Consider the following 18,896-nt stretch of genomic DNA (forward strand, 5'->3'; position numbering starts at 1 on the left):
GGACGACTATTCAAGAGGGATTGATTAGTCGCATGGTGACCTATGCATGAAGACTGACGTTGCGCCTCCGCACAAGGCTGAATGTACTGCCTATCAGCAAGGCTGTGGCTGCACAGTCATCCGACGAGTCTTCAGCCTGATGCGGGCTGATCTCCTTCTTTACATCTTGCTTCCACTCTCTATTCTTTCTTTATGAGTTGTGGCTTACTCTAGTGCCTCCTTCGTCATTCATTTATAGGAAGTCGAAACATCTCACTACGACATGGCTGAAACTGAGGCGCATAAAGAAAGTCATGAACCTAGGAGGTCCGAGCCTACATTGCCCGCCGAACGGCCTTCTCTTCTGTCATCCTCGTCCAACACCACCTCTACCGTGCCCAAGGTCCGCAAGGTTGCCAACATCGATACCGGCCTTGCTTCGCGCTACCATCACAATAACCCTCGCGCATCTCCAAGCGCTTCATCGACACAACCCTCTGGCCGAGGTAAAGTTCCAGCTGCTAACAAGGACAAGCAAATCTATGAAGAAAGCTCCGCCCTGCAGGAGTTCGATTTCGATGAACACATTCAATGGCCCAAGGCACAGTTACCTAGCAATGGGGGCTTTCAATGGATCACCGGCACCCACCCTGATGATTTTAAGACCAAAGACGCCATGCAAACTATACGTCAGGCTGCCATGAGCAGTTATTTGATGGGAGCAAGGAAAATGGCCGAGTCACGGACAAGCGTCGGTAGTCAAGATGCTTCAAAACCTCAGTCTTCCCAGTCTTCGAAAGGCAAAGGTAAAAGAACGAGCGAACTTCAGACGCCGAGCAAAGCTACCTGGAAGACGACAAGACCGAGCGTAGAAGATGTGATCGATGGCTCATCTATGATCTCTACAACATCCGATCCTATGGAATCTGTGTTCTCTGCAGAATCTTCAGGGACCTCAATGACAGTATTCTCTCAGGGGAGTACGAGTGGATTCTCACGTGAGCAGGTCCAGACTGCAACACGAGTATTCGTATCCGTTATACAGTCAGACCAAATACTAGGACCAATATACAAATCTGCCCGCAATGATCCCACTGTTGGGCCAAGTAAGTTACGTTCATACGTACGTGCAACTCTTAAAGCGTATGCGGAGAATCTTAAAACCGAGGCCAAGGACCACCTGGAACATACTGCATCGAAGCTTGTGCGTGTTCAAGCCGGTCACGCCGCTCGATGCGTTAGTAGTGACAACAAGTTCACACATGGACCAATGAAAGACTCGAACGATAGTTCCGATGACGAGTTTCAAGAACAGCCCGTCGACGAGCGCCAGTTCGATGACGATCTAGATGCTTTCCGATCGTTTTTGACACAGAGCAATGCTTTTGCGATACTTCGAGATCATACGCAATTGTTCTTCTCCTATCAACCTATCATAACGGCCGCCGAGAGTTCCGAAACCCACTTTGGAGAAGACATCCCAGAGCACACAGAAGGCGGTAGATCAGGAAAAGGACTCATACGTACATTCAAGGATACAGTTATGTTCATGATAATAAATATCCTAGTATCATTGGAATGTCTGGAACCTCCTTTGGAGACTGATTGGACTCGAATCAAGATCGAATGCCACGTGAGTCGATTTCTTGCATATCCAGGCTACTCGTGTCAAATTGATGACAGAGACTGATAGCAGTTCTAGACGTGTGGTGAACGCTCCTTTGACGATGTTCTAGAGCATTGCGAAGGCGGTATAGCTCAGCTGAAGCAATGGATGGAACGCGCCCTGAATGCCACAATCACAGTCGTCCACCCCAACGAAGAGGCTGCTTCTACTCACGGCCGTTGGCACTCCCCTGCACTGGCACACAACACACTTCGTGGGCTCCAAAGAATATTCAGACGGGGAAAACCACGGACAGATCCGGTACTGCCTGAACATAACGGTCCACAGCTAGAAAGTGAACCTCGTAGAGCAAAATCGCCCTCCCCCCAAAGATCGTCGCTCCAACTTATGTCTTGTGTGCATCGCAATTGGGAGCATCGAATCTTGCTTCAAGATCGAGTAGATCACATTAACACCGACCGTGAATTCTTCACTTTCTTGAAGACGCAGGTGCGGAAACGGCGTTCTCGTGTGATGCGCATTTTGTCTTGCAGGAAGATTCAAGCGATTCACTTCACCATGGTCGGTTTGCAGCGGCTCAAAGACTCTTCCAGTCAGCTAACACTGCGTCAGTTCAGACTTCGCATGGGTAACAGATTAGAAGTGCGTGATCACAGAGATTGCTGCAAAGCCAGCTGCAACTGCTTGCCTCCACGTGATCATCCAGATTACGACTTCGCATGCCCCCTGGACAGCACATACCCAGTAATACCACCAAGAGCCTTCGCACACATGCTAAAGCACACAAGACGAGACGTCCATGAGGATCAAACTCACATCTATAGATGGGTACCAAAACGAAAAGGCACGACATTAGATGTGGATCCTAAGACAGAACTGGCAGATGCGTGGGGTCTCTACTTTGAGGAGGGTTGGGATCCGAACGATATCATGACGCTCTTCGGCCTGGTGTTCGTCGTCAGTTTGATCTTCCTTGTATGCTGGTCAAAGTACACATCAGATGTCTCGGCTGCGTCGGGTGTCAGTTCTTACATGATCACTGTAGCTGGCATCGCGATCTCCCTGCTTGTTATAAGAGCTGGCAATATGTAACAAGGGCGATTTAGGCTTGAATGATCAACGCAGGCTTACTTTCTCGGGACTTGAAAGATGGACTTAGTGTCAATACTATTGGCAGCGTATCGCATACGTCAGTTCAATTGAGCAGACCGAGCAACGCACATCCTTACATTTCTTAGGCTTCAACAGGGTCTCTCTGCCAACTTTCGTCCCTGAATGCATAGGCATCCACGAAGTCGTTTGTAGCGTTCCAGATCGCAACGTGGTCGACCGATCACCCACGTTCTGCGAACGAGGATGCAACTATGACCCGTGTACCAGGGTATATAACCTGATAGTGCGCGGGGTAATCGCCATGGTTAAGCTACGTACGTGAATGAAGTAACGTTAACAATGCTTGCTTTCCGCTATACTCTGTGCATGACGTGTACGTCCTTCCAAGTACTACTCTCAAAAGGCGCTGAAGGAATGGCACTTTGGTCATCGCAGGGAAAATTTGTCGCATTACCATGCCAATTGCTGCGATTGATCCATAGTAATACTGGGCGCCTGAAGTACAACCTCTTGCCTGCCGTCTTGAAGCTAGCGCTTTCGCGGGAAGGAACTCAAGCGGGAAACGCCTGCCGTCTGATAACGCACGACGCAGTATGCTTACGCCCGGCGGATGAATGTACAAAAGTGCCATGTTGTGTCGTCAAGAGAAACGCGCGTTGCGCATTCGTTCCTCCTCACGACATTTCACAAGATGGAGCGCAGCGTTGTTGACGGCGCCAGCGGACCGAGCTCCGCCCGCAGCGGCTACGCCAGCCTATTGACTATCGGCCTCCCAACCGTCTTGCTCCTAACATACATAGCGCGCGTCGCGTTGCAGTGGTACCGCCTATCGCACATCCCTGGGCCGTTTTTTGCGTCGATTTCTAGTCTTTGGGTGGTGAAAGAGTCGCTCAGCGGCCGATTAGCATACTCGACGAAAGAATTGACAGATAAATATGGCCCGTTGGTGCGCGTCAGCCCAACCGAGCTGGTTACCAGCGACACAGACATCGTGCGCCGAACAACGGCCGTGCGATCAGAATACACACGAGGGCCATGGTACAATGCGATGAAATTCGAGCCCGGACGGAACAACTTGTTTTCGATGCGCGATGAGGTTGGGCATACGAAGCTGAGAGCTAAGATGGCCGCGGGGTACTCGGGAAAAGAGAATGAATCCATGGAAGGCACTGTTGATAAGCAGGTTGCTGCATTCATCGAACTGATTGACACAAAGTACATTTCTTCAGGTACTGAATACCGGCCTATGGATTTCTCACTCAAGGCGCAGTACTTCACTCTCGACGTCATCAGCGCATTGGCATTCGGAAAGCCATTTGGGTACCTAACGCAAGATGAGGACCTTCACGATTACATCAAGATCACCACCGCATATATCCCCTTCATGGTAACTCTCGGAAGTCTACCTTGGCTGGCTGATCTGTTGCATTCGCGGCTGATGAGAGGTCTCCTTCCCAAAGACAGTGACAAGCTTGGTTTTGGAGCTTTCATCAATGTCGCAAAGAATGTAGTTGCGGAAAGATTTGCACCTGGGGCGAAGTCGCAATCCGACATGTTAGGATCGTTCATCCGTCATGGTCTTACACCGGAAGAAGCGTCAAGCGAATCGCTTCTTCAGATTGTCGCGGGGAGTGATACTTCGGCGTCTACGATCCGTGCTGTGATACTCTATCTGCTGGCAAATGCGTCTGCTTATAAAAAGCTGCAAGCTGAGATCGACAACGGCATCGCTAACGGTACCATATCGTCACCAATCACCGACGCTGAAGCAAGACGTCTACCCTACCTCCAAGCATGTATCAAAGAAGGCTTGCGCATCCTACCCCCAGCCACCGGCGGAAATTTCAAATCTGTTCCTCCAGGTGGCGATGTTCTTGCAGGCAAATTCATCCCTGCAGGAACTCAGATCGGGTCTTCGCACCTTAGCATCCAGCATTCGACAGCAACATTTGGACCAGACGCCGAGCTCTTTAGACCAGAGCGCTGGATCGAAGCCTCGGAGGATCCTGCACGTCTTGCAAACATGGCTAGTACAGTAGAGCTTGTCTTCCATAACGGAAGGTACAAGTGCTTGGGTCAAAATGTTGCATTGATGGAATTCAACAAGGTGTTTGTCGAGCTGCTGAGGAAGTTTGACTTCTCGACCGTGAAGCCGCACATGGCGGCGAGGATGAGTTGTGCGGGAATATGGATCATGGAGGACTTTTTTGTGAGGGTTACACGACGTACAGAATGAGCTAGGATTGTATTCCAACAACAAATTGCTTACACTTACGCATCCAATTACAACAGCGCTGAAGCGCCTGTCAAAATCTTGTTGCGGCTGACATCTCGCGAACGCTCAATTTAAAGCCAAAGAGATACGACGTTTCATACGAAATAGAGCATTACCACGATGTTCATATGAGCCTGTACACCCGTGCGTTCAATTTCCTCGATAGAGCTGTACTATGCACGGTCCTAGCGTGTGATCCAGATGTAATGAAAAGTAGCCATTTCACTTTCGATACCGACGCGACCGAACTTGCTTGAGCGAATTTGGGTCACTGGAGATTCATAGATTATCCTCACTGCCGTCGTCGATGTTTCGTGCAACTTCAAGTGGTCCTCTATCCCTTTCAGTTCTACGTAACCACATGTAGAAGCGCTTAGTCAAGACGGATGACGAAGCAGTTCCAAACGCATGAGCGGTCGATTTGAATCGACGCGCCGTCTGACAACAGCAAGATATAATGAGAAGTCTACGTGCCGCAGCAATACCGTGCGCTTAGTCTATGACCGCTCCGTTTCTGAGTCAATGCTGTCGCATACCGAAACTGCTGATCAGAGCGTGGCAGTGAGAAGCATTTACCACCCTATACATCGACACGCGGCTCCTAGAACTCAACATCACAGCGCCAACCGAGACCGCTGATCACAGCGTGGCAACGGAAAGAAGAAAAAAACAGCGTGTCAGAGACGGAAGAAGCATGTGTTAGACTCGGCTTCTCGAAACCGGCCCAAGGCACCATCTGCAATGGCGCGGCAGCAAAGGAATGCGCTGGTGGTGTCAGAAACACTTCCTATACCCGGTTCCCAAAACACATCGTGAGTCGAATGTGATGACTTGGGATGCATAGCATGAGGAATAGATGAATAATCGCACAAAAGCATCATATGCTCGATCCGCCACGTGCGCGTATTGTGAGCACCACCCGTAGACCGGTATCTTGCATTGGTGTGACTTTCCTGATTGGCGACTTTGCGCTGATATGTTTTCCTTGGTATGTACGACCAGAAAAGTAGCCATGAGGCTGAGACACGCCCTATCAGTAGCGCGAACATGCGTTCTACACATAGATTGACTTTCTTTTCTCTTGGTAACACACACCCGTCTGGGCGTTCATCCGCCGCCGAGCAGTACGTGTATGCAGCTCTTGCCAACGCATCTGGCGGTGTAGAAGTATAGCACACGCGGGGTCAGTCTCGGTTACCCAAAAAGAAGGCACCGGATGGTTTCTGTCGAGCTCCATGGTGCTAAGCTCAGCCTTCTTCAGCCCTCCAGCAGTAGCGGTATTGATTTTCTCGTGTAGGAGATGACTAGCGCTGCGTAGTTGGCGGGGTAGGCCGTATACCACTTTGGCTGGCTACCCTTCCAACATCATCACCAATCCTTCTTCGTACTGTGGAATTAATCGCTCGTACGACGGGAAGATGAGGCATGCAAAGTGGGAGTGGAGTTTGCGTCTCAAAATAGCGGGCTGATAGCCTGTGCGCTGGGAGATTGCGGTCATGGAAGTGCATGATAAGGTCGTGATAGCGGACATTTTTCGTGCGAGGTTATTCCCGTATATGTGTGGAGCGATTTTGTGTGACGATGCAAGTGGTGGGTGCAAATCTAGCGAAGGAACAAAATGCATGGTGTCGATCCCCCTTTCATCCAGCACCGCCACCAGCCTCGTAACTTCAGCCATTTTCCACCATCACACGGCTGGAGAAAACGGTGTGAGCTTATCCTACATTAGGGGAATGCTAACACAGTAACTGTACGAAGATGACGAAGCCGTATCCCCTTTGATGATGTGCCCACGCGCGATGTGACAATCTGCATGACAGTATTGGCACGTTGGCAGACGCCATCACCACCGGAACATTGTTAGGCACCGAGGGCGTTCCTGAGGCACTATTTTTGGATGGGAAGAACTTTGGAAGCGAAGAGAAAAACACGATGCGCCATCCAATCAGAACGACGCTGCCGTCCGGCAGTCGGCAGGTCCGCCTCGTGAACGCAGCGTGGGAAGCCCAGGAAAAAGACAAGCTCCACAGTAGTTCGTCTCAGCCCTTTGACAATTTCGCTCGACTCGGGTTCGCCTCGTACCAGTAAGCAGGTCCAAGAGCCATGGCAAGCAGCATCATCCCCGTGTGTAAACCAGCAAATACCGAGGTAGGCCTGACCTGGAAGTTCGGCTCTCTTTGATGAGCCACAGCGCAAAAGCAGTTTAGCTTTCCACTTATCATTTGTTCTTACCGTTGTAGCTCGCGCACGCTTAGTTACTTTCCAATACAACGTTGCAGGCCTAGGCCGTATCGACACCCACGGTACATGCGCGCTTCGTATTTCCATGGCGGATGATCAGGTGTCGCTGGTGAGACGGCTCGTCGCGCGGACTGAGATTGATCTGCAGAACGAGGCGCAAGCTGCAGGCAATCCGGCGGTTAGGCGCGAGATGCAGGTCCCAGGTATAAGGATGTCTGGTAGTCCTGCATTGTCGGGACCTCTTCTTTCGTACAGCTCGCTCAACCATAACACCAAGCACCCGCATTCGTTCCTGGGTTGCTATCCTTCGCTCTCTAACTACTGTCAATCGGGATCCTTCGTACTTTAATAATACCCTTATACCTTAATCATGCGTACCGCGTTCTTCACTGCCACTTTGGCTACCGTAGCCAGCGTTGCTGCGCTCCCATCTCCTCAGGAACTCCCTCTCACCAAGCTCATCAAGGCTCTTCCTCTCAACATCTTCGCAGACACACCAAAATTCGCCCAGCCAATTCCTCTCGAGGATGCCAAGCGTATCTTCCAGGAGCACAACGCCACACAGCCAGAGGAGCAGGCACCCGAAGCCCAATCACTCCGCGTCACAACCTTCGCCGCTGCTGCAACATGCTCCAACGTCCGCACCCGTGTCGAGTGGGATTCCTTTCCCGACAGCAGCAAGCAGGCGTTTGTTGATTCAGTCAAGTGCTTGATGGGTCGCGCCCCCTCAGGCCGATTTCCCGCATCCAAGAGCCGGTACGAGGATCTCGTCGCGCTGCATCAGACTCTCACACCCAACGTGCACGGAAGCTCCAAGTTCTTGCTCTGGCACCGTTACTACCTCTGGACCTTCGAGGACGTCCTGCGCTCAGAGTGTGGCTTGAGCGTACCTCTTCCCTGGTTCGACGAGACACGCTATGCTGGCAAATTCTCGCAATCTTCCATCTTCTCTGCTAAGTGGTTGGGAGGCATCGCCCTTGGCGGTAACTGTGTAACCAATGGCGTAAGTACAAATCCTTTTTCGACGCGCCTCATGTGAACAACAAATTAACCTGCTGCAGCAATTCGCCAACCTCGCCATCAACATCGGTCCTGGCTCAGGCAACCAGCCTCATTGCCTTGCCCGCAACGGCGACGGCGCAAAGACGCAATACTGCAACTCCGACTACGTTGCTCAGTGCAATGCTTACAACGACTTTGCTGGTATGGCTTCCTGCGCCGAGGGTGGTCCTCACGCTTGGGGCCACAACGGTATCGGAGCTGTCATGCAAGACACCTACGGTTCGCCCGCCGACCCCATCTTCTGGCTGCACCATGGTTTCGTCGACCGCAACTTCCGCATCTGGCAAAACAAGAATTCTGCCCGTTTGAGCAGCATCAACGGCAACGACAAAGCCGGCAACCCGCTTACCCTCGACACGAACATCAACGTATACGGCATCAGGCCAGACGTCAAGGTTAGGGATATCCTTGACACCACTGGATCGACCCTGTGCTACAAGTACAACTACTAGAACTTGTTTGACTTCTTGACTAGTATTATTTGGCTAGTTCTGCCCGTTTTAGAGGCTTGGTGTGAGAAACCATTCTGTAAATACTCTAGTATAATACCATGTGTATCCAAGATATATTCTTCATTGATCGTAGGACTGTGAACATTGTCGCACTCGTGTCTGTATGCGCGTCTGGAATGATTGGGTCATATCCCCCTCTGCATAGCGAAATTGGCGCAATCAAGTCCTGACAGAGAACCACATGTAAACATTATAGATTCGTCTCAGCGCTGTGGTGATGCGTTTGAGATAGACTAGGCTGCGCTACCTTCCCTCTTGGAATCAGTGTCAGACTCAGGATCGAAATCAGCATTATCAGCTGTTAACGGGCACTGCCCTCCCCTGACTAGATAGTCCGAGACTGCTGCAGCAAGCTCGTCGTCTTTTTCGTGTAATCTCCATCCGCGCATATGTCTGTTTTCACCAAGCTTTCCTGTTACAGTTGCATGATCGAGAGACAAAGACTTTCTCATCTCTTGCAGTACTCTCGGCCATGCACAGTGTCGAACGGACGCTGATGAAGCATAAAATCTCTGCTCTGGTTCGCCGCGTTCATCGCCATCGTCCACTATCCAGCTAATGTTGTGCAGTCTGAGATCTTTTAATGTTGAGCTGTGTCTACCCAGAAACGATAACAGTGTATCTGGCGTCGCAGAGAAGTGATACAACGATAGTGTTCGTAGTGTCGACCACGTATGCTTATTGTCAAATACCTGATCGATGGATAAAACAACATCATAGGAATTTGGTTCTGCTTTCTCGTGATTGAGGTCGATTCGAAGACATTCGAGCCGTGTTGAAGACGCCAAAAATCTCCTAAAACCTTTGATCATTAAGACTACCCATTGCGTGTCAAGGTAGCGGTCGCGGAATGTCCGCGGGAAGATCGTGATATCCAAACTTGATAAGTTGTCGAGATTACTCGATGTCAATGGCGCAAAACACTTGAAGTGTACTGTATTCAGCGTGAGCTCTTTCAGAGAGGATTTGCAATATTCCTCTGGGATCAGGAGAGTCTCAATTCCAGGCATATTGCGAAGGCTGTAGGTTTCGAATCCTCTACGGAATACGACTGGTCCAAATGAAGCGTTCGGACAATCTTCCGCAACCTTTTGAAGACCACGGTGGGCCAAAAAGAGGTCGCCGTTGACGATGTGGATTGAATGTAGGTTGTAGAAGCGCTCCAATACTTGCAGGCTGTCCCGATCCACTCTTGCCTTTCTCTCGTCCGCAACTCGATCAAGGTACGCTTCCCATTCTCGTCGGTTCTGCGATAGCTGAGTGTATCCTGATGAGTCGTAGTTGGCGTTGCGCCACCGATCAAGCTGTGTTATCTGTGTGAAGTACTGCTCCCATTCGTGAAAGTCGCGCACATTACCTACGCTCCACTGGTTGACGTCCCAGAAGATGTTCTTCACCTGTCCTCGAAGACGTGCATTCCAACCGAGCCTTTTCAGGCGATCAATGCTCGCAGTACTGTAGTGGAAAACGATTGTGCTGAATAATTCCTCGGTGGCCATGTCGCACAGTTGTCTGTTGACGAGCCGGTAGCTTGGCAGATCTTCGCGATGGACGTATTCCGCGATAATGCGATGGATTTCTGCGGGCAGGTACGGGATATACGCTGTCATTTTGGCGTTTTTGGAGGGTCCCTTAGAGCCCTGGGGTGATTATGCTTTGCAACTTCTTATCGCTACCTGGAGGCTAGGAGCTGCGACGATGAGTGTGATTTTCAGGCACGCGCCCTAAAGCTAAGCGATTTCGACTTGTCGTTAGTGAGCGAACGCTGGGGTGCCGCGAGAGAGATGCGGGGCATGGAAGAACGCCAAGATATGATACTAATCATGAAAGCACGTGAACCAAGGAGCGACCTCCCGAGGTTGTTGCACACCATCCACAACATTAGCGACGAAACTGCTAGCAAAACCACACTTTGCCATTGTTCCAAGAAAGCTTCCAAGGATCGTCATGGATTATCAGAGAGTGAGACGCCGAACTCTCTGCACGAGCAGATCAAGCTAACCAACTTGAGCGACGAGACCCCCTTGTTCTTGCCCCCGACCTTTCCAAGCAACACTCCACAATCCCAGCGTCAACCACACCATCGTCCATCAGATACACTTCCCTTCTTTACACCAGTTCTCGCATCGAAAGGCAAACTTGTAAACACCCACTGTACAGAAGAACGCTGAATTCCAAGCGCCAGGCGCGGCGGCGCAATTATCAGTCGGAAATGGCTGGCGCATGCATCCATGGCAGCTGAGCGCGTCATCAGCGTACTGGTATTGACAGTAGTTGTGCAGAGTTGTCTGGTAATCTTGGCCTAGCAAGGATTAGCGCTGCGCTTCCAGCAGGATGTTGACATACCCCTTCCCCATACGACTTCGTCGAAGCAATAGGTGCGATTGGGATCATCGTCGCATGCGACCGTCTCTTGAGACGGAATGGGGCCCGTGAGAGCTTCTTGTCTCTTGCTAAAGCCTGGTGAAGGGGCTGCTGCGGTCAAGGCGGCGAGAGAGACAATTGCTGACAGAAGCTTCATTGTAATAGTGCGGGTATGACTCCTGCAAAGGAACGACCAAAAGACGTATTGTTAAACAGACAGTATCGGTATATGATGATGGCAAGAGATGGTTGACAGCGGCGGTGATAATCTGGAAAGGCATATCGTATGCAAGAGAGCGTCGATATATACCTATAGAATGAACCTCAGCTAACGCCATTGGAATAGCAACATGTAAACAGGAAGCAGAATCGTCTGTTAGCAACCACCATCTGTCATCGCCGCCGCTTCTGCATTGATTTGCGACTATGTGGTACCATAACGTCGTCCGGAAGCACCGTCGTTACATCTGAACTCCATGACAAGCACGTGTGTGACGCTACGTCGGCATATCAGACAACGTCCAAGGAAGTTATATTCGTTCGGTGCTTAGCTGGGAAGAGTTACGAGTTACTAAAGACACTCACTTCGACACCATACATTCGAAAGAGCTTAGGTATCCATGTACCAAATGTCATTTTCTGGTTGTTGCAACACTCAACAAGTCTGGCGTTGGGCGTGACGAGACTTGGTTGAGCGTAGCATAGTGAGACAACCAAAGATAAGACTGAGGAAATGGCACGATAACAGAATTCATGGTAGTCGACGAACGACACAAGATGATTCTTTTACCCAACAGAACCTTGTCGAGGAAGGGACAGCGAGATTGAGCTTAGACCCGGCATTATGGCGCAGCATTGGAATTTGACCTGTCTCACACAGTCGAAGTTCCAAATGTCATGGAAATGAGATGATTTCCCTCGCTCCAACACCTATAGACCCAAACACCATGATACGATCGACCTACATTACACCTTCAAAGTCCGCCAGACTCTGCTCTCCCGAATCTTGACCTTCGAATATCTTCTCCGTCGCCCTGCTCTTCGTCAAGCACTCAAGCGCCTCACCAACCTCCTTCAGCACCCCCTTGGCGACGTCGATCCACTCCGCAAAAGTAACAATCTCAATCCCAAGCTTCTTTCCTCCATCCTTGACAAAAGCCTGACACTTCCACTCTCTCAATGGCTCACCATGTGGATACGTTGTCTCGAACTTCGCCTCAACACCATTACCAAACGGCATCTCCTCGACCCAAGCAGGCGCCTGATGAACAACAGTGTCAAACCAGTTGACCTTCTTCGCATCCCAATCTGTGCAGTTCTCTACGATCTCAGTAAAGCCCATGGATTCGTAAGCCGCGGAAGTAATATGCTGGTGCTGCACAAAGTTTAACAAGTCGAGGTATGTCCAGCTGTTGTTGAAAGGCACGCGGAAGGGAATGTACTGCCACGTAGGTCCAAAGATACGATCAGCGTTTGAAGCGCCAATGTTCCTGCCTGAAACGACTTCGCCAAAGACTACATCCTTGAGGCTAAGACGGCGCGCGAGAACGAGTGCCCATGCAGCTGTTGGCAGTGAGCCAATGGTGATGTTTGCTGGACGCGCTGAGATGTCAAATTCCATGTATACATCTGCCGGTCCGCGATGTGTGAGCGGGATGTCAGGCTTCATGATAGACATCTGGGAGCCGGAGAGGAGGTTTTGCCAGTATGGAATGGCTTTTGGCATGTTGTCTAGCACCACGTGATTTACGTGTCTGCTGAATGGTATGGTCTCTGGTACCCCGGTACCTGCGTATAGCGCCGAAAGCTGCTCGTACAGGATGGGTAGGCAGATTTCGTCATATTGGGCGTGGGAGATGCGGAAGACGAGGGTTGAAGCGCCGGACTTGGCATCAGTGAGGAGCATAAACGACACAAAGGATGAACCGTGTGGCTTCGGTGCTTCGATGTCCTTTTGTATGTTTGCTTGGGCGAATGCATTAATGTCTTCACCATCAGGTACTGCGATCTCGGTGTAGGGGACTCGTAGAGAAGACAGAACCACACCGAGCACCTTGTTCTCGTCTTTCACAAAGACAGTGCGCAAGACTTCGTTGCGTGCAACAAGCTCTTGGCAGGCTTGCTCCAGCTTTTCGCGGTTGACTGGTGCCGCGAACTTGATGAGCTCGTAACGCAGTGAGTAGCGTGGTAGGTCAACAGTACCCTCAACAGCGAGCTGCTGAAGAGGTCTTGTCGGATAGATGTCCGCAATCTCCCAAGTCTGATCCTGAAGATACGCGCCGATGCGGTCGGGACTGTAAAGTGACGCTTCCTTGCCAAGCGCAGCGTAAGGTGCGTTAGATTTAGTCTCAGTCTGCGACGAGCTTGCCTCTTCGGCTGACGAGGCGAGTTCCGAAAGTGATTGGCTTTGGAAGACCTGCGCGACGGTGATGTTGAGGCCTTGAGCGCGTGCATCAGAAACAAGGCGCATGGCGCCGATGGAATCTCCTCCTAGTTCGAAGAAGCTGTCACTGCCGTTGATCTCGCTCTTAGACATACCAAGAATGCGACTCAAGATGTCCAACAGCTTGTCCTCTTTCTCGTTTCCGATTGAAGCCGCCAGCTCAGCCAAAGATTGGCTCTGGAAAACTTGAGCCACGGTAAGGGTCAAGCCTTGCGCGCGTGCATCGGAAACAAGTCGCATGGCACCAATCGAGTCACCACCTAGTTCAAAGAAGCTGTCGCTAGGCTTGATCTCCGTCTCAGGCATTCCCAAGATGCGGCCGAGAATACTACGCAGCTTCTCTTCGTTTGGCGACAATGCCTTCGTCGCAGCATCCAGCTTCGGGCTATCGACCGGCGACGTACCAATACCACTGTCACTCATGATATTTCGCGGTCTCATCGCCTCCGCATCTTGCGCTTCGGCAGGATCAAGTACAGCAACGTCGCCCAGCTTGCTTTCAGGGTTACCCAAGAACGCCGTGACGACACGGTTCATCACAACGAGCACCCTCTCCATGGCATCCTTGCTAATGCACTTCGAATCGAAACTGGCCATAATCAAGAAACCATTCTCATCTAGTGTGCACACGAGCATGAGTGCGTAGGTGTTGAACTTGAGTGCTTCGCGTGCAGCTTCCGCATCATCAGCAGGGAGAAACGTGTTAGCTGGTACAGTCTCCATATCGACTTCACCGACATCGTCCTCCCTAGGATGCAAGACAAGACCAGTACGCAGGTCGCAAGCTACACGGGCGTTCTTGCTCAATCGGCGGATGTTCTGCAACCCCAAGTGCTCGTGAGGAATCTGCTTCACAGTTTGCGCGTGAACGGATTGGAGGTATTCAGAAATTGGCCGGTCAAGACTCAATCGAACGCGGATTGGAACAGTCGTGATCATAGGACCCTCGATCTCCTCAATTCCGTTCACAGGCGCGGAGCGACCTGTAAGTGTCTCACCGAAGACGACATCTGGATGGCCCATATACAATGACGATACCAGCGCCCAGGCTCCACGGATGATAGTTGCGAGAGTAAGTTTGTTGTGTGCCGTTGTTGGGACGGTAACGTAGTGCTCTAGCAACGAATCGGCTTGAGTGATGTACCCCTTCTGCGGCAGAGGAGGGAACTGATGCGGGCTGACACCGTTCAACCGCTCCTTCCAATAATCTTGAGCCTCCGCTGGATCCAGGCTAGTGAGGTGCTTGATAAAGTGCTTGAAAGATACAGACCTTTCAGTCTGTAGACCGTTAAAAGCACGGTTAATGCGATCAAAGACCAGAGGCATTGACCAGCCGTCGTAAACAGCATGGTGCATCGTGATGACAAAGTGGGTCTTGTCGCTGCCAGCTTCTTGGACCAAGCCATAGCGGAACAGAGCGGTTCCCAGATCCATGGCTTCTTCGCGGTCACGTCGAAGATATTCTGCGGGGTCAGAGCCATGCTCGCGCAGCAGCTGACCATTTCTGAGGACGACCTGGAACAAGCCCCGACCAGACACGCTGACGATTCGGGTACGTAGGATTGGCGATCCCTCTACGGCGGTATCAAAGGCTTCCTTAAGACGCTGAGCGGTCGCCGACGGTAGTGTTGCAATTCGCTGAGCGACATATGCATCCTGGAACTTGGCTGAGAGAGCCATGAGTCCTTCTTGAAGCGGTGTGCAAGGATAAACGTCCTCAACGTCGTCATCAGCAACACCACAGAGCCTGGCAGTCTCGATCTTGGCTGACTGTTCATCCCAATCTTTGCCGACCATAGAGAAAGGTGGTACATCATTCGATGCTTCCTCCGACAAAGGCTTCGCCTTGGCAGCCATGGCAGACAGTGTTGGATTCAGCATGATATCCGGGACGTTCAATATGAGTCCAGCCTCTCTCGCCGCAGCCACCAGCCTCATGGCCCTTAGTGAATCTCCACCCATGCTAAAGAAGTTATCATTGGCACTGAAGTCTTCCTCACCACCAAGCAGCTTCCCCCATAGCGACCGCAACTTGAGCTCCATCTCGGTTGTAGGCTCCTTCTTCTCCGAGATGACCGAGTTGAAGCGTCTGAGATCCTGGCGTGTGACTGAAGTGCCGATTTCGCGGAGACGCTTTCTGTCGGTTTTGCAAGAAACAAGTAGCGGCATCTTCCAAAGCGGGATGTAAGCGCTCGGTACCATGTATCCGGGAAGGTCAATAGCGAGCTGTTTAGTCATAGCTTTGAGAGCTGCTTGGAATTTGGTGGTGAAGCTGCCGAAGACGTTTCCATCCAAATGTCGCATGCCGTTCTTTTTCTGTTCCACGAGGAAAGCAACTAGCGTCTGCTCACCACCTCCGCTGGGCTTGATAACTTCAACAGCGAGCTGAGTATCTGCCGGAAGATGCTTCTGCATGTTGAACTCGATTTCGGCCAGCTCGATACGTTGGCCGCGGAGCTTGACTTGCTGGTCCTGCCGTCCGACAAAGATGGGCTCGCCGTTGCCGTCGGGATCGAAACGTACTAGATCACCAGTCTTGTAGATGCGTCCATGTCGACCTGGGTAGCTCTTACTTCCTTTAATCAAGAATTCAGGGTCTTCAATGAAAACTTCCTTGGTCTTTGCCGGGTTGTTGAGATAACCGTTACCAACTATAGGGCCCTCAATGAGCAGTTCGCCAACTGCACCAGGAGGTACAAGCTTGTTGTGGTCTTCAGGCTCAGTAAGCCAGATCGCACAACCCTTGCGCTTGCCCATGGTAATGTATGGTTTGGCAGCCACATTATCATTGATGGTCGCGCCAACTGTAGCTTCAGATGGTCCATAGGCGTTAACAACCCTTGTCCTTTGACCCCACGACATGGCATCGCTAGTTGACACCCCTTCACCACCTAGAGCGATAGATTCTAGATGATCTAGGATGTCTACATCCAGCGTCCGAGCGACAGAAGGGGTCATGCCAGCGAAGGTCACGCGCATATCGCGCATTGCGCCACTCATGTCGTTCATACGGCGCTCATCGGAAGGTGTACAGAGCGTCGCGCCGTGAGCGAGTGTACACAACATAGAGTCAATGCATACGTCAAAGGCATAACTCGCAAAGTCCAGCACGCGAGAATGCAATCGATAGCCCACAGCATCAGCTCGTGGTATCGCACCAGACGTATACTGACTGTGCGTAAGAATGCATCCTTTTGGAAGACCAGTACTGCCACTAGTAAACTGGATGTACAAGGGCTGATCTGGTGAGACTGGCGGGAGAGTTGTCTTTGGTTGCTGCGCAGCGCATGGAGAGTACACCTTGTCGAACTTGGATGCTGAGATTGGAATGATTGTTGCCGCGGGAGCGACACGTGCAGCTAGCGTAGCTTGAGCTTTGGATGAAACAAAGAGCTTAGCGTTGACTTGCTGTACTACTGCTCGTAGTCGGCCTTCAGGTTGTGCTGGATCAAGCAGCGCGAAGCATGCTCCGGCCTTCATAACTGCGAGCACCGCCACTGAAGTCCATCGCGATTTCTCGAAGAGCACGGGAATGATCTGGTTCGGCGAATCGTCCAGTAGTCGTAGAGTTTGAGCCAGATCAGTAGAGTAGTCTTCCACTTGACGATATGTCAAAGTGCCGTCCCATGCATCTATGGCGATCTTTTCCGGATGTAGCGCAGCTTGCTCGGAGACCTTCTCATGCATGCAGAATCTCAACTCTGGCTGTAGAGGACTATTCCAGCTCCACAACTCATCGAGCTCTTCTTCGGAAACATTGCCGAATGCGGACAGCAGGCAATCAGGGTCGCTAAATAGGGTATCAAGAATTGAAACAAAGAAATGAAGTTCAGAGACGGCTTGATGGCGAGACATGGTATTCGTCTGCCATCTTGAGATGGCATGGAGAGAGTCTCCTTCCCTGTCAAGAGATACCTCAAAAGTCCACTGATTCAGGTCAGTCTTGTCGTAAAGATGGATGAGTGAACTAATACCTCGTGTGTCGAACCATCGTTAAGAAAGAGAGTGGCGTTATGTGCATCGTACTCCTTCGATCGCACATTGCTGATCTGTGACCTCAAACTCGCGGCCGTCTTGTGGCTTGTCAAGTTGAGGTCAGCTGTGTTGATGGTTTGTGTCGCTCGACCATTGGCATTGACCACACCCCAAGAGAATTGATGGAAGACATCTCTTTGGTATCTGTGCATGAGTGCCGCCCAAGCAGCAAGAACAGTGTCCAGCAAAGCATCCGGTGTTAGGTTATTTGGGATTTTTGCTCGAGCCTCGTTCGTCTTGGAGCTGTGGCTGTTCGTATTTAGGGCTTCATGATTGCCATTTTTGGTTGATGCGCCATTGCTTTGCACCTTCTTCGCGATATGCTCGTCTGGAGCGCCGCTAAAGTGCGATGCATGCTCGCCGTTACGTAGATGCATCTTGCCGCCGTTCAAGCTGCTGTGTGGTCTCTTCATTTCAAAGTTAATATCTGTTTTCGAAGGAGAGGCGGTGATGAAGGGATGAAGATATTTCCGTGCCGGATGATCCAAACCCCAGACACTGTTGTAGTAATGGCCAAGTGTCGCAAGGCCGCGAGTTCATCAACCTCCCCATCGAGCTTTCGCTTCACACACGGACTGAGCTCTCCACACATTGAGCTAGGACAAGGCTCCGGCACAAGCACACCAACCCACGCCGACTGATCCATCATCCTCGGTCGGACAGCCGTCGGCGTCATAGTTTTCTCTTACGACGTAGTAACAGGGTCCGCTTTTTCGCGCCATTGTGTCTTTCTCGATACAGGCTGTATTGCGCATCGCCTAACGTAAACGCGGAGGGGATGGTGGGATCGGGTAAGGTACCACGGTTTAGCCGTAAGAAAAACCCTCTTCGCCCTGCATGCTCATCCCCACACTTAGCGGATCAGATAATTCTAGCGGGAAAGGCGGCGTCATGGCCTTTCATCTGATAAATTTGATGGTGTGCTACCGATGCATGCACGGAATTGCCCGATGGAGTAGGAGTCATGCAGGGTTACGTCGCTGGCGCCGCAAATCGTTTTGATCTGATAACGGCCGATGTTCGGAGGAGTGCTGCTGACCAATAACAGCATCCATGCGCCATTCTTTGCATCGATCGACAACACAAGCCGGCTTTAAGTGTCGTGCATTTTGAATTAGGGATATTGCTGGTCGCACGAAGAAGGCCCGGAGCAGTGGAAATGCAACATACGCGAAATACGGTCATCCCACGCGTGAACTTGCCGCTACGGTACAGTGCCTTTTCACGCGCTGATCGCGGTAAATG

The 18,896-nt window shown here is 51.1% G+C and overlaps 5 protein-coding genes across 5 annotated transcripts; 3 read left to right on the forward strand and 2 right to left on the reverse strand.

Moving 5' to 3' along the window:
* Positions 1–72: 72 nt before the first annotated feature.
* Positions 73–2,795, forward strand: CC77DRAFT_1020269 (hypothetical protein). The gene is made up of 3 exons (XM_018525016.1): positions 73–1,612; positions 1,682–2,167; positions 2,219–2,795. The coding sequence occupies exons 1-3, from the start codon at positions 263–265 to the stop codon at positions 2,696–2,698; spliced, it is 2,316 nt and encodes a 771-aa protein (XP_018386009.1). The 5' UTR covers positions 73–262; the 3' UTR covers positions 2,699–2,795.
* Positions 2,796–3,073: 278 nt separating this feature from the next.
* On the forward strand, positions 3,074–4,955 carry CC77DRAFT_1040433 (cytochrome P450; the record flags this gene model as incomplete). Its single annotated transcript, XM_018527203.1, has 2 exons — positions 3,074–3,200; positions 3,473–4,955. Exons 1-2 carry the CDS (start codon positions 3,175–3,177, stop codon positions 4,953–4,955), a joined length of 1,509 nt encoding a protein of 502 aa, XP_018386010.1. The 5' UTR covers positions 3,074–3,174.
* Positions 4,956–7,605: 2,650 nt separating this feature from the next.
* CC77DRAFT_935643 (Di-copper centre-containing protein) lies at positions 7,606–8,749 on the forward strand (the record flags this gene model as incomplete). The annotated part of the gene is made up of 2 exons (XM_018534451.1): positions 7,606–8,238; positions 8,297–8,749. 2 exons carry the CDS (start codon positions 7,606–7,608, stop codon positions 8,747–8,749), a joined length of 1,086 nt encoding a protein of 361 aa, XP_018386011.1.
* Positions 8,750–9,257: 508 nt separating this feature from the next.
* On the reverse strand, positions 9,258–11,426 carry CC77DRAFT_1050014 (hypothetical protein; the record flags this gene model as incomplete). Its single annotated transcript, XM_018527607.1, has 4 exons — positions 11,156–11,426; positions 10,963–11,111; positions 9,502–10,449; positions 9,258–9,356 (listed from the first exon to the last, which is right to left on the reverse strand). The coding sequence occupies exons 1-4, from the start codon at positions 11,328–11,330 to the stop codon at positions 9,258–9,260; spliced, it is 1,371 nt and encodes a 456-aa protein (XP_018386012.1). The 5' UTR covers positions 11,331–11,426.
* A 708-nt stretch (positions 11,427–12,134) lies between these two features.
* CC77DRAFT_1061171 (nonribosomal peptide synthetase 6) lies at positions 12,135–18,064 on the reverse strand (the record flags this gene model as incomplete). The annotated part of the gene is made up of 2 exons (XM_018528397.1): positions 12,135–17,543; positions 17,591–18,064. 2 exons carry the CDS (start codon positions 18,062–18,064, stop codon positions 12,135–12,137), a joined length of 5,883 nt encoding a protein of 1,960 aa, XP_018386013.1.
* Between the last annotated feature and the right edge of the window lie 832 nt (positions 18,065–18,896).

Source organism: Alternaria alternata (genome assembly GCF_001642055.1).
Source record: "Alternaria alternata strain SRC1lrK2f unplaced genomic scaffold CC77scaffold_10, whole genome shotgun sequence".
Classification (NCBI taxonomy): Eukaryota; Fungi; Ascomycota; class Dothideomycetes; order Pleosporales; family Pleosporaceae; genus Alternaria; species Alternaria alternata.

Excerpts from the sequence above, each read along its gene's own strand:
- CC77DRAFT_1020269 (XM_018525016.1), top strand. The coding sequence starts at position 263 with ATGGCTGAAACTGAGGCGCATAAAGAAAGTCATGAACCTAGGAGGTCC. Across the intron at positions 1,613-1,681 it reads GAATCAAGATCGAATGCCAC|ACGTGTGGTGAACGCTCCTT; the intron begins GTGAGTCGATTT and ends TAGCAGTTCTAG. Across the intron at positions 2,168-2,218 it reads AAGCGATTCACTTCACCATG|TTCAGACTTCGCATGGGTAA; the intron begins GTCGGTTTGCAG and ends ACACTGCGTCAG.